The 15,503-nt window shown below is 40.8% G+C and overlaps 1 protein-coding gene across 5 annotated transcripts in view; it reads right to left on the bottom strand.

The window, feature by feature from the left end:
• Positions 1 to 1,031: 1,031 nt before the first annotated feature.
• Positions 1,032 to 15,503, bottom strand: part of cobl (cordon-bleu WH2 repeat protein) — a 58,255-nt gene continuing 43,783 nt past the window's right edge. For all 5 annotated transcript variants that reach the window (XM_023806237.2, XM_023806239.2, XM_023806238.2 and 2 more), the window contains 6 exons: positions 11,234 to 11,528; positions 9,884 to 10,005; positions 7,845 to 9,571; positions 7,345 to 7,464; positions 6,321 to 6,545; positions 1,032 to 1,243 (listed from right to left, as the gene is read on the bottom strand). In XM_023806237.2, coding sequence (XP_023662005.2) covers positions 1,094 to 1,243; positions 6,321 to 6,545; positions 7,345 to 7,464; positions 7,845 to 9,571; positions 9,884 to 10,005; positions 11,234 to 11,528 — 2,639 coding nt within the window. In that variant the 3' untranslated portion in view covers positions 1,032 to 1,093. The remainder of the gene's footprint in view (positions 1,244 to 6,320; positions 6,546 to 7,344; positions 7,465 to 7,844; positions 9,572 to 9,883; positions 10,006 to 11,233; positions 11,529 to 15,503) is intronic.

The raw sequence follows: 15,503 nt of genomic DNA, 5'->3' as shown, positions 1-15,503 counted from the left end.
AATATTTAATATACGCAAACATCCCCGCTTACAGATATGTCCTCAGACCAGTTTTTCACGCTCGGTCTTCAATTAAACATTTTGTGTACAGTATGTACTATAAAAATAATGGCATAGATTTAAATAATTTGGAAGAACTCCGTTATTAATAATACTTTGATTTAGTAGTCAGACTGAGCCACTGTTCTACATTAATACATTTTTACAGCTTCAATGTGCTAATATTGTTTCAGAGAAAGTAAATATGTACAAGGCAAATGATCAATTAACCTACTTTCCATGAACAATCACATTACATTTTCATAATATTCCACTCAAAAAGACAAACGTCTTCATCCAACTTCAATGAACAAAAATATTCTTCAAAGATGCACACTTTTGTTTTGCTAATAGAAACAAAATACACTGTAGATCATTTTGAAGTGACCAGCTAGAGCAGGGCTATCAAACTCCAGTCCTGGAGGGCCGGAGCCCTGTGCAGCTCAGTTCTTTCCCTGTTCCACCACAAATGATTCAGATCAAGAGCTGTGTGATAATTAGCACAAGGAGTTGAATCAGGTTGTGTTAAATGAGGGTGAACCAAAAACTGTGCAGGCCTCTGGCCCCCCAGGACTGGAGTTTGACACCTCTGAGCTAGAGGATTAGAAGGGGCAGGATTTGTGCATTTTGGGATCATTTTTTACATTTTACATGAAATAAAATGACAAATTGGCTGTAAAAATAATTCAAAACAATCAAAATCTGCTTGTACGAAAGGTGGAAGATGTTCCCTGAATTTCAATATATGCAAATTCAGAAATAATCTGAATTGGTCTTATAAACTGTGATTGGCAGGTAGGTGTTACTCTGGAACTTCAGCAAGGAAACAGACTCATACAGCCACAAATTACACTGTACCAACTCAACATTAATTCCCCAACTGAAAAGAGTGGATAAATAAAATCTCAATATTTAAGAAATATTTGAAAAGTGCGTCAATCTTTGCATACAACATAAACAACAATTATTGGCATCTTCTTGTCCAGCATCTTTCTGAGGCTGCTCAAATATATAAAATGTATGAGTAGACAAGTAATTGGAGAATGGAGAGTATCTATTGGCTTGTGGATGTCCTGTGAAACGGCTTATGCAAATGCTGCAGACGAGATTCTGATGTTTTCTCGTACCCTTGCAGGACTGACGACGATGCCCGAATTTTCCCCAGTCTGCCATTCACAAGCACTGTTTTTTTGGGGACAGGGACCTAAATAAGAGAAATAAACTTTTAGTCACATGCATCCTTATCAATCACCTTGGTGATTATCAGCTGTACATCTCTTCCAAAGGACAATCACCACACACCTTGGTGATTAGCTGAAACTCTTCCAGGAGACAATTACAATACACCTTGGTGATTATCAGCTGTGAATTTCATCCAAACACAATCACCATGCACCTTGCTGATTATCAGCTGAAAAATTTTCAGGAGATAATCACTATGCACCTTGGTGATAATCAACTCTAAATCTCTTCCAAAGGACAATCACCATGCACCTTGGTGAATCTCTTACAAAGGACAATCACCATGCACCTTGGTGATTATCAGCTCAAAATCTCCCAGGAGACAATTACATTGCCCCTTGGTAATTATCAGCTGAAAATCTCTTCTAAGGGACAATCACCACACACCTTGGTGATTATCAGCTGAAAATCTTTCAGGAGACAATCACCACACACCTTGGTGATTATCATCTGAAAATCTTTCAGGAGACAATCACAATTCACCTTGGTGGTTATCAGCTGTAAATCTCTTCCAAAGGACAATCACTACACACCTTGGTGGTTATCAGCTGAAAATCTTTCAGGAGACAATCACAATGCATCTTGGTGATTATCAGCTGTAAATCTCTTCCAAAGGACAATCACCATGCATCTTGGTGATTATCAGTGGTGGGCACAACTACCCAAAAAGTTAGCTCCGATAACCGCTAATCCGCTACCCCCAAAAGTTTAATTCCATAATGCTAAACTGATAAACCTCAAAAACATTTAGTGGAAGCTAATGATAACCGCTAACCACTAACTCTCATTATATGAATTTAGCTTTGGTTTTGTTTTTGGCTCTGAAACCCTTAAAACATACCCGGATAGCTAAAATTTTGACCTGTTTAACAGGTCCCATTTGTTTGAATAGTGATTACCAGGAGATATTTAGGACTAATCCAATTGGGTATTGTTGGACTCTGTAGAGTCTCCAGAATAAATCTGCATTGAAATTTTCTTTCTAGATATTCCATTTGCAATATATAAACATTTTTGTCAGAGAAACCCTATCTCACAACTGATTCATGCTGACATTTTGCGCTCAGTGAAACCGCTTGAGAACTACAAACATGGCACCGTTTACCTGGAACTAGGAAGGAGGGTCTGAGCTCTTCATTGGTCTATGGCTATGTCAATCAGAATACAGAAAATATAAATAGGGGCCTGTATCACAAAGCAGGACTTCTTAGCTGGATAACTAGATAGATTTAAGGTAATCTGGGTTAAATGTAAGTGAACAGAGGTGAAGTCCATTTAAATTAGGGTACCTTAAATCCGACAAGTTATTTGGCTAAGCAAGAGATACATCTTTTTAATCACCGGCCCCTGTTCTCTGCTTAGTTCTGGGTACCCCAGTTTAAATGAACTTTATTTTCATTTGCTTACATTTAGCCCAGTCTATCTTAAATCCGCACTTCAGATTACCTATCAATCCATAGGTGACATTAAGGATGCACTCTATATAGTTTCATCATGATGTGTGCATGCGCGAAACTCAAATTGCATGACATGCCATGTCAATTAAGGAAAATTAAATGTAACACATCATGCTACAACTTTTTTGCTGCTTAAAACAATAGGAAAACTCACGTTGTTCTCATTTTCCATGACTAATCTACAAGAGAAGTCTGGCTGATATAATTTATTCTAATTTAATGTTTGATGTTGCTCATGAGTGACATGTAGGCTCTGCTCTAGTGAACCACCAATCTCAATGATTATTGACAGAGCTGCCAATGTGTGATTTTAATATTTGTCACATGTTACACACATGTAATTTTCACATTGCAAGGACCACGAGAGTCAGCTTTATGGAAAAACATTCTTACTCTGTCACAGGGAACAAAGCTTAGGAAGCCCTGCAATTTTAATGATTGTTTTAAGGTAAAGGAGTATATGTTAAAAAAATAACAGTGTAAACTTTACTGCCTCTTGTTTTGCATGAGCCAGTCAGTCTCCTTGCTGTTAGACTCATAGTGTCGTGCATTTGTGAGACATTTAACAAAAATGAGTCAGCAGGAGAGAAGTGAACCGGGGCCTCATGTATAACGACGTGCGTAGAATTCACACTAAAACATGGCGTACGGACAAAACTAGGAATGTGCGCAAGCAAGAAAAAATCCAGATGCATAAAACATTCCCTTTATAAATCTCGCACCATACTTGTTTGAATTACTTGCATGTTTATGAATAACACGTAGGGCGCAGATGTGGTTCTTCTGTTTGTTTATTCTTACAGACAATAGTACAAGAGGTGCCCCCAGTGCTGAGGATGAAACAGGCGGTGATGGTGCTGCCTCATGCCTAAGCTCTTCAGATACCAGCAAGCCACGATTTTGTGCCAGATTATGCAACACGCTACATGCGTGTACAATGCGACACACTTTTTGCAGACTGCATGTATAGCAGCACCCCAGCAGTCTTGTCCAGGCAGCGCCAACAGCCTTTAAACTGCCCTACAGTGCGCTCCACCACCGCCCGAGCCCGAGAATGGGGGGCAGCATTATAACGCCGCTCATGTTCATTCTGTGGGTTTGCGAGCGGCGTGAGAAGCCACGACTTCAGTGGGTACCCACTGTCCCCTAAGGAGTTGTCCAGTGTTGTGCCTGAACGAGTTCATTGAACGATCGTTCATGAACTCGTTCATATTCTGGGTGAATGTGAACTGAACGTACTGTATATCTGCCTGATGAACGTGAACATTCTCTCGTAGTTCAATTTTGTTCTAGAGAGTGCCAGATTTCCATGGAGCCAGGCAAAATCCCGGCTATAACCACTGACTGTACAATATCTAGGCTACAACCGCTACAACACAATCTAAAATGGGCTTTATTATATAGGGGGAAAGACCAGATCTGGCAACACCAGCCACCACAGAGTCGCACCGCGCATGCGTCATTAAATTGCGAAGGATGAATGGAGGCAAAATTTGTGATACAGGCCCCTATTTATATTTTCCATAGATACGATATTGAGATTTGATTGTGATTTGTCAGCACTGCTTTGTGTCTATTGACACAACTCGTGGCAACACCACCAACTTATCTGACAAACTTTATTTCCATATCGGGCACCTCTAAGTGACAAACTTTTTCTAAATCAACAAGGCTAACAAGCTCCCATCTACAGGCCCAAGTTCTAATTTTAACATCAAACCATCCACATCAGACTACACCCCAGTTTAGTTAAAATCTCTTATCATAATCTACTGTGTCACAGTGAAAGCTGAAACATACTACAATTTATTTGTTTAAAGCATCATAGCAGATGCAGATATAAAAAACACGTTCCTCCCATGCATCTGTCAGGTATTTCCAAATGCAGATTTACTTTACGTATATTTCTGTTAAACTGACATTTATTTTTGCTGCTGCAGTGTGTGCACACCTGGGAACACATACGGGGAGCATTCACACAGCAGGAACTTTTTCAGGAACTAGAGCCTTTGTTTGGAACCAGGAACTCTTGTCGTGTTCACACTGCAGGAAGTTAGCCCGACTGTAGTTTCTCTGACACAGTTCTGGAACCCTTTTTTAGTATCTAGTCTACACTAGGGCTGTGTCCAAATTCAGGGGTTGCATCTGTCAAAAGATGTGGTCTATGAAGGTATAGACCTTGTAGACTGTGTTCTTCGACACTCTGTGCAATGAATCTTGGGATCCTTTGCAATTCGGCAAAAGAAAGATGCATTTGAAGGAGCCTTCGAAGTGGGACAGCCTTGTCACACCTTGTGACGCATTTGGTCTTCGGATACAGCCTTGGAAGGATGCAGTCCCTGAATTCGGACACAGCCTAGATACTTTTCATTCAAACACGAGCTACTGGGGAGACGCTTACAGCAATATCTTGGTGATTGGGTGACCACAAGCACCGGTGTTAGGGAGAACTGCGGGGAAAAGTGATGGAGCATTAATTGAGCAAATGGAATTATCTTTGTACATTAATTTCATTTAATGCATCAATTAATGCATTTTTTTTGCCTGCATCTCCATATTTCCTCATCAGAAAATTTGATCTATAACCAATATACTTTTGTCTAATATTGCCGATGCTGGCAATGAAACTTGCCAATGTCTGTTAGCAGGATAAAGTTACACGGCTTTTCATTCTGAGAAAAATGAAAAATAGATCTGCCGGACAGATTTAATAAAAATTACAAACATGTCACGAGTCAAATAAATGAACTATTAATAAAAGGCTGTGTCCTGTTTTGATTGCGATCGACCCCCCCAGTAATTAACAAATAACTAACAAAAACAACTTCTTCATCCTCCATTGTTTTGTGAAGTTTCGTTAAGGTAAATTTTTGCATCTCCCATGCGTATTTAGCATAAAGGTCCTAGTTCCTGTTGTGCGGTGTGAAAACGACAGGAAGAAGTGGCCAGGAGCTACCAGGGACCAGGTTCCAGAACTTCGGTGTGAAAACCTCTAATGGGGGAGCGTCAGAGGTGGAAAGTTCAGGTCCAGAAAGTACAAATCCAGACCAGGGTTTTGTTTCAACTGATAAGCTGAGTAACACATACACAGAGTATTCAACTGGATGGATAAAACAAAACCTTGGTCTGGATTTGTACTTTTGGGACCTGAACTTAACAGCTCTGGGGACCACTGGGCTGTTCATGGGGCAGCAGGCCCCCCTGGCCACCCTCTGACACTGGGCCTGGGGAGGGCTTAAGGTATGACATCACACAGAGTGATGTACTGCTGGCAGAAGTACAGCAGTTTGGATGTCAGCTTTGTAACAGGTGATAGAAACGGACGGCCTAGCATGGGGGTTACATGCCATTAAATTCCAAGTTCCCCTCTCATTAAAATCACGGCTAAACTTTTCAACTTAACCCATTCAGTAAAATTGTTTTTGAATTTCCACATTATATACTGAATAATACAGAGCTAATAAATGTTACAGCGCTAAAATGTGACAAGTGAAGTATCCATACATCCATTTTCTACACCCGTTTGTATGAGAAGAAAGAAAAAAAAGACATTAATAATAAAGAGCAGACTAACAACATCACCTTCTTTAGTCTCTGAGCTCCAAACCCTGAACGGATGGCCTCCAGGAGAGCCTCTCTGGCACCTTCCGGAGGGTTCCGTGCTGAGCTCACCATGGAGGGTACGTAAGGCACAGGTGGAGGAGGGGGTGCAAAGGCAGGGGGCGGAGGCAGGTGTTCGGGCAGCGCAGTGCCCCCCAATTCAGCCTTCTTGTACCCCTCCAGCTCAGATGCTGCTTCAGATTTTGTCTGCAAAGTCAAACACCGTTTCCTGACTGAAAAGGAAGTCTGACTTTCTTCGATTTATTGGCAACACATTTAAGTGGATGAACTGACACAGAAACTAAAGACGGACTGATCTGCTTAATCTTTACTTTGTCTCCTGGTCTTGGACATAGAGATTACCCTCATTACCTGCAGACCACTTGCAGAATAAACAGTATTAGCAGTAATAAACAGTAATAACCAGTGTCTGTGGGACATTGTTTATCCATTAAAAGTTTTAAAAGCAGGACACAAAAGCTACACACAGCCACTGGCACCGAGACGCAGGCTGCAGCTCAGCACGTCGCTCTGAGGGTTACAATATTTATTTCTCCTGAAGAGAGATACTTCAGTAACGTGTTGGTGCTGAAAGTCGACTCGCAGCATTTGGCTCCCACTTAATCCAGAGAACATAATCCGTATTTACAAAGTACTCCAAACTCCCAGAGTTCCTTGTGGAGTCCTGGATATGGAACCAAACCCATAAAATCAACACTGCTGTTCCTTAACTCACTGGAACAGGGAAAAACATTTTACGTTCCAGAAACATTGGAAGGAAGAAAAAAATCCTGCATTTTTTGGCTCTGCAAATATACACACACATACACACACACACACACATTACTTAGATAACTTAATATTTCATCTTAAAATAGTGATAAAAGATTTCCACACACCTCTATCGCTTTAAACGTCTACACACTTTTACGTAACATGATTTCTGAAGCATCAATGCATTACTGGGCCAGGTAAATATAAAGAGAATCATGCTTCCAAAACTTACCTTCCTAAGTCTTGTGGAGTTATTCTGAGCTCTTATAGCTGCTAAAAGTGCAGAATGTTCATTTTCAGTTGTGACAAACGACAGGGATGTGGAAGTGCTTTCCTGTGCTGCACCAGACACCTAAGGCCAAAGGAATCGGCAGAATGTTGCTGGAGAGCTAATCATTTCAGCACATTTCCAAAAATCTACACTTAAGCATAAAATCACAAGCTTGAAGAAAAATAACTAAACATATTATGGAGGATCAATTGCATCTTTTATGGAAAAATTAGGCTGAGATTATATTACGGTCTTCAAGTGCAATACTGAAATACTAAAAGTACTGTCATTTGCTTTTAATGCATTTTATTCTATCTGTTTTACAGTAGTCTATTACCTGAATGATACTATAGTATGTGTATCCATCACACATCAACACTGTTTATTTTAAATACTCAAAAATATAAGTGAATGAATGGTACTTATTTGGAATTGGAATTTCCGTAAGTTTGGCAGTCTACCTTTCTGAGACGTTCCTTCCCATCACCGGACTGGATAGCCTCCATGAGAGTGATGTGCAGTGAAGTTTCCTTCTGAATGGGTTTCATTATGACAGGTTTGAACTTTGTGACAGGCCCAAACACGCCTGGCTGACAGCCTTCTGTAGAGGCGGCAGTAGATGCCGAAGAGTCAGACTCCCTGTCCAATACAAGACTATTGGCATCCATAGCATCCTGTGCAGGGACAGAGCTGTAGACGGACTGTGAAATGGCAAGTTCTGCTTTAGCGGGAGACTTTAGCTGCTGTGTAGATGTAATAGACTGTTGCCTGGGTACAGTGTTTCTGGAATTAGCTTTCCCCGTATTTTTGCCTCCTTCTTCAGGCAACGAGGCGTTCTCATCTCGTTTCGCTCTTGTATTTTTGACTTTATAATTGGTGTGTTCTTGGAAACTCAGGGAACGATTAGGATTGGTCACCGGAACCGAGTTGCTGTTTCCTTTCACTTCTAACACACGTTCAGAGTCTTCAATGCGTGTTGAGTTATTTGAATGCATTTCTTCAAATCTATTGCTATTTGAAAAGCTTTTTGTGCCAGAGAACTCTTGCTTGGAGACTGATAAGTCAGCTGCTGCATTCAACTCTAGAATTCTCTTAGTTCCGGTCGGAGGCCCTCTAGTGTACTTGGATATGGCAGAAGCCACATACTGGCTGGACGTTCTTCTCGACGGTTTTAAAAAGGATAGGTCTCTCTTTTGGTCAGACTCATGTATCGGTTTTACAAACTGCTCTTTGGGATCTGTAAACAAACTCTTGCTCTGTGTTCCATCAACAGTGGCCTTCAATGGTTCTGCAGGTGCTGGCTTGGAGATCTCTAGATCTTTTGTTTTAACATCCCTATTGCAAGGTACTGTATCTTGCTGCTTCGTTGACGTCCAAAAGACCTTGGCTTTCCCCATCTCTGTGTCACCTTCAGGTCCCAGAGATCTTCTGTGTTTATTGTCTTGCGAGACCATATTTCCTAAGGCATCGATTTTAATGGCACCGATAACCAAAGAGCCAGCTGAATTCTGTGTCACTGTCGGCTTCGGGGGAACGACGGTGAAGGTCTTTAAGCCATACCGGGAACTGGGATTCGGGGTTATGGTGTTTTGTGCCATTTGTCGTTTCATGGGGACGGTTGCCTCAGTTTCCTTAGGAGGTTGACTGGTATAGCCCTTAGTAGCGCCCAGGCACCTTTGATTTCTTGACGAGTTATCGGTTATGTCTTGAGCGGAGGATGCAAATACAGCAGTTTCTTCTTTCCACGCGCCATCTTGGATTTCTGTCACTGGGATCACTGTCGTTTCATCTTTGGCTTCCTCCTTTCTTCTGCTGCTGTTGTTGAGTCTTTCTTCAGGCATCCTATCACCTAGTGCTGCATGAGGAAATCCCAAGCTGTCTCCGCACTTGGTGATGGCACTGCCATCTTTGACTCTTACACTGCCATCTTTGACTCTTACACTGCCATCTTTGACTCTTACACTGCCATGTGGCTTATAGATAGGAATGTGATTTCCAATGATGACATTTTGCATACAAGACAATGGTGACACCTTGTAATTTGCTGTACTAGGCTCTAGGTTATCCACAACTTCATTGATAGTCGTCACTGGCACTTCCAAGTCCAAAAATGACACAGGGACCTCATCTAAAGACTTATCTGATGTAGAGGACTCACATATTGAGGCTTGATCTATGTGATCAACATCTGCTTTTTGATGGGGTAATTAAAAGAATAAATAATGAATTAGTCAAATGTCAATAGCAGTTCAATACTTACATTAATGAAATACTGATCATTTAACAACATAGAGAGAAGAAATGTAGACTAAACTTACATAGAGTATTTACGTAGAGTAAATCCATTTCTACTTTTAAAATTAAGATTCTGAGTTTGTTTTTATGTAGCCCATCTATGCTTATTAGTAATAGCTTTTAACGTTTTCAGATGCACAAAAAGTGCACCTGGTAGGCCTATTAGCAATAGCCTTTAGCATTTTCAGATGCAGGAAAAGCCTACCTGCTAGGCCAGCATCCAGCTCAGCCAGAGTCTCATGAAGCTGGGCGGTGATCTTCAAGTCATCCTCATAGGTGTCCTTCTTTCTGCCTGATTCCTCCCCTGGGTGAATTTCATTACTGTGCCTGAAATGGAAAAATTAAATGGAAAAAAAGAAAGTTCTATGTTTAATGACAGATACTGCTATATTCAAAAGCCTCAATTTAAACAATAAATGCACCAATTTCCATGTTCCAGTTTCTATTTATGATAGTAGATGACATTTTTCATTCTTGGCAATCCAACTTAATATTTTTAACCCGGGCACGTCTTTCCAAACAAGGACTGCATTCGAGATGATATTTCTCATGATCAGTCACAGCTGAATATTGTTTTACCAAAACTCGCTTCCTCAAATAATCTATGAGGTCAATATCAAAGGTGCTTTTTCATTTGTTAAAGTGAAATACATAGAGGCCAATGTAACACTTGAAGTTAACATCTTAATTAGTGATTGAGAGTGTGTGGCTTACATATTCTCTTTGCAGCTTGTCTGCCCAGTAATTATTTAAACGCAGGAGTCATACGTGTGAGCAAGCTCACTGATATGAAAAAATGAGTTTTTGTGTCGGTGAAATTAAGGCCTACAGCTAATGGTAATTCCTGTTTGAAACTGCCTAATTAACACCATTAAAACCCAACTCCTTTAATGCCCATCTGAAGCAGAAAGTTTACTGACTCATCTTTATCTTTGATACTGTATATATGTCATGGCGATAAATTACACTTTACTTGATGCGCAACCCAAATAAAAATATTTATAGAAAGATATTTCATTATCTTCTAATGAAAGGCATTTAATTTACTCCTGAACAATATGCTTTAATCTCTGTACAACAATCCAACATTTTTCATTAATCTATTAGTCTTTAAGTTATTCTACAGCAGGGGTCTCCAGTAGGTACCGTCCAGTAGGTTTTCTATCATATCCGGCTTCTGATGAGCCACACCTGTTCTCAGGTAAATACCAGGAGCAGGTGTGGCTCATCAGAAGCCAAGTGGGACAGAAAACCTACTGGATAGTAGCTCTCCAGGACCAGAGTTGGAGACCCCTGTTCTGCAGCAACGACATTTACACCTTGATTACACATGGTTTACCCAGCGTGACGTTCCATCCCATGCGCTGGAGCCCGCATGCACCCAGTGGGATTTCCACGTGTGAGGTGCTGTCCAACATGGACAGGAAATGACATCACAAAACACAGCTGAAGGTTCAGTCTTCACACAATACTCAGGTCACAGTGTCTTGCTGCTGGACTCCCAGGCACTTGGGTCTGAAATACTGTGACCTGTTTTATGTCAAGTAGGCCGTACCTGTGTCGGGACCCCCATGTGGCGCAGCCTTCATCGCTGTCACTGGAGCTGTCCCTGGGTGGAATTCGAGTGTGACCCGGCTGGCTGTCTGGGGACACGCCGCCGCTGGGAGAAGCTGGGTGGGCGATTTCAGAGGGCGAGCTCACATAGGCGTCTTCAGGCATGCCCTCAGAGGGGGCGTAACCCTGGTCCGGAAGGCTGCTGGTGCCGTCACTGCTGCTCGCCACCGACGCGGTCTCCGGTTCCGGTTCCGGAGCCAGACCTGGCTCTCCATCCTGCAAAGTGCGGAGCCAAGCTGGACGGAGCGAGGGAGGGAAGGAGGGTTACTGACGAACACATCTGTCAGAGAATGTAACACGGCAGGTCACATCAAGGCAAAAAGCAGGAAGCTTCACACATCTTGCCGAGGAAGACTGCGGAGGGAGGAGAAGGTAGAGCACCAAGGGGAAATGAAAGCGCCAGACAGACAGGCGTGGAAAAATAAAATCATTTTTTTCAAGTTCTTATTTGTTAATGGAGTATACGTTTAGGATTAATTATTATAACTGAAAGTTCAGATAAAATTAAACATGATATTAATTTGTAGATTTAAACTCATCATAAGTAGTGCTGTAATTTTATTGATTAATCTTAAAGATTAATCCCAGGCAAGCAATTTTCTGATGTTCTGTGGCAGGAAAATGTGCTGATATCCTTTTTATCCTCCTCAGAATACAGTGACTAAGGGCTACTATATACCAGTTACATTTATACCGAGACCAGTTACATTTACGTTTAAGAGTAATGGATGTGTGCACATTGTAGAAGCGTACAAAGATTTTAATTAGCAAGATTTTACACGGTAGAAGTGTAATGTCTATTTTTAAAACAAGAATGCTCTGAAAAAAAAGGTTTTATTTTTCATATATTTTAAATTAAAAATAATAGGTAAAGTCAAAATAATTTTTATGGGACACAGTATAATAATATGATTATATACTATATAGGGCATTTATTTTTATATGTGGACAACTTGAGATTTATTCAGTTTTCTATACAGGTGCTTAGTGGTAGAGCAACTGTACACTGGGCCCTGGGGCAGAAATGGACCATGCCCCCCTTTACAAATTCACACCTACGGCCTGCCTGCACCAGTTGCAGATAATGAAATTAAAGTATCCTCCAAATATCATACCCATCATGCACTGTAATAGTTAGCAAATTACATATGCTTTTTTCATTAAATACAAACCTCGGCAACAGAGTTTGACTATGAAACATTAGAAACTATTAAATTTCAAAATCGTTTTAAGTATTGTACCATTTTTTTTGTGCCGACTCCCACCATAATTAGATTTTATACATAAAAATGAGAGATATAAAATCATGCCACAAGTCTATATGCACAATATCAGTGCCTTAATCCTTATGAGTGTTTCGCATGTATGTAAGTTTTGCAGTTGCAGGGGGGCCCTCGATGTCACTGGGGGGCCCGGTCTGCAGTCGGAAGGAGGCCCAGGCCCTGGGGTAGTTGCCCCTGCTGGCCCGCCTGCCAGTCCACCTCTGCAAGTGCTATATTCAAACCGTGCCGTATCTTAGAACTGGAAAGAAAATATTGCAAAATCTGAGTTGAGTCATGTGTCTAATGAGCGATAAAGGACAGATATTAAAACATTTTCAATAACTGCATTAACAAAATTCTAAATGGAAAAAAAATCTACATAATAAAGTACAATGTTTAATGACAGACACTGCTATATTCAGAATAAAACAAGCCTTAATTTCGACAATAAATGCACAAATTTCTACGTTCAGATTCTATTTACGATAGTAGCATTTTTCATTCTTGGCAATCCAACTTTATATTTTTAACCCGGGCACATCTTTCCAAACAAAGACTGCACTTGAGATGAAGTGATATTTCTCATGATCAGTCTCAGATGAGCATTATTTTACCAAAAACATTCCAAATTGAAGAGTAATAAAAATTATGTTTAGTGATAAGCATCTCAGTTCATTACAAAATCATTGAAAATGCACCCTGTATCAGACCTGCAGCTATAAACGGCGATAATGCTATAGTCCTTCATGGACCACAATATTCTTGAATGCCTACAAAGGCGTCTGAGACGTGAAGACTTCTCACAGTTATAACAACGTCAGTCAATGAACAAGGAAGGGAATTTAATGACTTGCTGTTACATTTTTGGATATAAAGATCAGTTCATTTGTTCATGAGCATGCAAGTTTGGAACAAGTTGGGACCGGGAAATGTTAGGTGTAAATAATACGATATAAGAATGTAATTTCTTTTTTGTATCTGCACCTTTCTGAAAGTGTGCTTTAAAATAATTCTTTGAATGGGAGGCACCTTTGCTCTGTGTTTAATCCATAATATCTGGCATTAATATAACAACATTAACGAATTTAGGGTGATTTTAGAGAAATCAGTCTGGAATGTTCAATCACAGCGTTTGCATTCAACCCATATCAGAGTCTGAATGGCTATTCTGCACCTCAATGACGCTGCTCCTTTAAACTGGATCCAGTCCAAGTGCAGCAGCTTCCAGAGCTGTTTGCTGTACTGTGGGAAACCCTATACGGGTTCAGAGCCAGTGGAACTTCGGAAAAGCTGTTCATTCACCCACACTGGAGAGATGCCACTGCTCCCTGGTTTCCTGTCATGCCAGTGCCGTTTTCTGACTCTCCGAATTCTGACTCTCCAATAGTAGCCATGCAATGTGAAAAAATGTTAAAATTTCACAGATACCCGCCAAGTTACAATTCTATTCTTTTAGGGTGTGGTATTTATTATATATTTATTATATATTATTTATTATACCATTTTCCCTATATAACATTTTTTTTAAGAATTAAAATATTCAAACATTCCACTGATATGTAAACCAAAGTTCATTGTGGCCATTTACATTTTTAACAGAGAATTCCAAATGGCTTCCAGTGTTCAGCCTCCAGGTTAAAGGAGCACCAGAGCACAGAACAATTTTTGATTCTGAGAAAGGACACGAGCGACATCGAGAAAGTGTCAGGCAGACTTACGCTCTGCTTTCAACAACCACACAGAAGGATTTATGAGCAGATAGATGGCTTTGTGTTGAGAATAGCAGGGACACAAGAATAGAGAGCATTTCATCAGACAGGTCAACCATAAAAAAGCCTATTTGATTTACAAATTAAAATAAAAAGACAAAACGACAGTGGCTCAAAATGTATAAAAATGCATCTCTTTATGACTTTCATACTGTGAGTTAACAATGGCGCACTACAGTGAAACTGATTACACTTTATCAAAACCTGCATTGGCACAAGTAAGCGTGTAAATATGTAGCAATTTTTAAAATAAGCAGATAGCGTAACATGCGACATTGCAGAGCACTTCCCGATTCCCCCTTGATTGGGGTCACAAACCTACGCAGCGCTTTCTACAGCAGCACCGATTCTCAGAGATCAGGTGGCAGCCATGATATCATAACTTTTCAATTTCTGAACATTTCCGTCAATCCATCACAACTCTGTGTGTCTCCAGTTACCGATCAATCGTCAAATCATATATCTCCTCACTTTAGCTACCGCCCATGTAATGGCAAGCTAAGATCTGCCTTGGTGGCTGAAAATTACCACAGACAGAGCAGAACACAAAACGCAAATCATGTACAAAAGCCCTTCGACTGCTTAAAAAGACAAGGAATACAGAATTCAGTTCTCAGTTAATAGATGAGGGTGTATAAAGTGAAGAGGGCATCAGAGAGTGGGCGAGGAGGAAGGGGGTGCGGTTCAGGTGCTGCGGAGAAGAGCAGAGGTCTAGCAGATAGGTGGAGCAGAGGGTGATGGAAAGGCAGGAGGAGAGTAGGGCAGGCTGGGGCTGTCGGCGTTCAGTGACGGATGCCACGGAGAGACATGGGGGGACAACAGTAAGCTGTCAAGATGAGGAAGACATGAAACGGATTCAGTCCAGAAATGGAAAAGAGCGTTCAAAATGAGGCGAGCCAAAATCTAGGGCAACACTCACGTCAAGCCAAATTCAGTAAGTGACATTTAGAAAGATCATTTCAACCCAAAGCCTTCAACAAACCACCAGGACCCTTCACTGTGGGAAAGAAGGTCAGTAGGCTTCCTATGAGATCATAAATATATCCACTCCGCTTGGTGAGAACAAGATGAAGGATGAATATCTGACCATGAGACCATCTGACATAGTGAGTATAAGTACTGTATATGTCTGTAATACACTGTATATACCTGTAATGCACTGCATACACCCAAAATGCAC

Source organism: Paramormyrops kingsleyae, chromosome 9 (assembly GCF_048594095.1).
Source record: "Paramormyrops kingsleyae isolate MSU_618 chromosome 9, PKINGS_0.4, whole genome shotgun sequence".
Lineage (NCBI taxonomy): Eukaryota > Metazoa > Chordata > Actinopteri > Osteoglossiformes > Mormyridae > Paramormyrops > Paramormyrops kingsleyae.
Note: the sequence above shows the minus strand (reverse complement) of the source record. Positions and strands in the feature narration are given on the sequence as shown.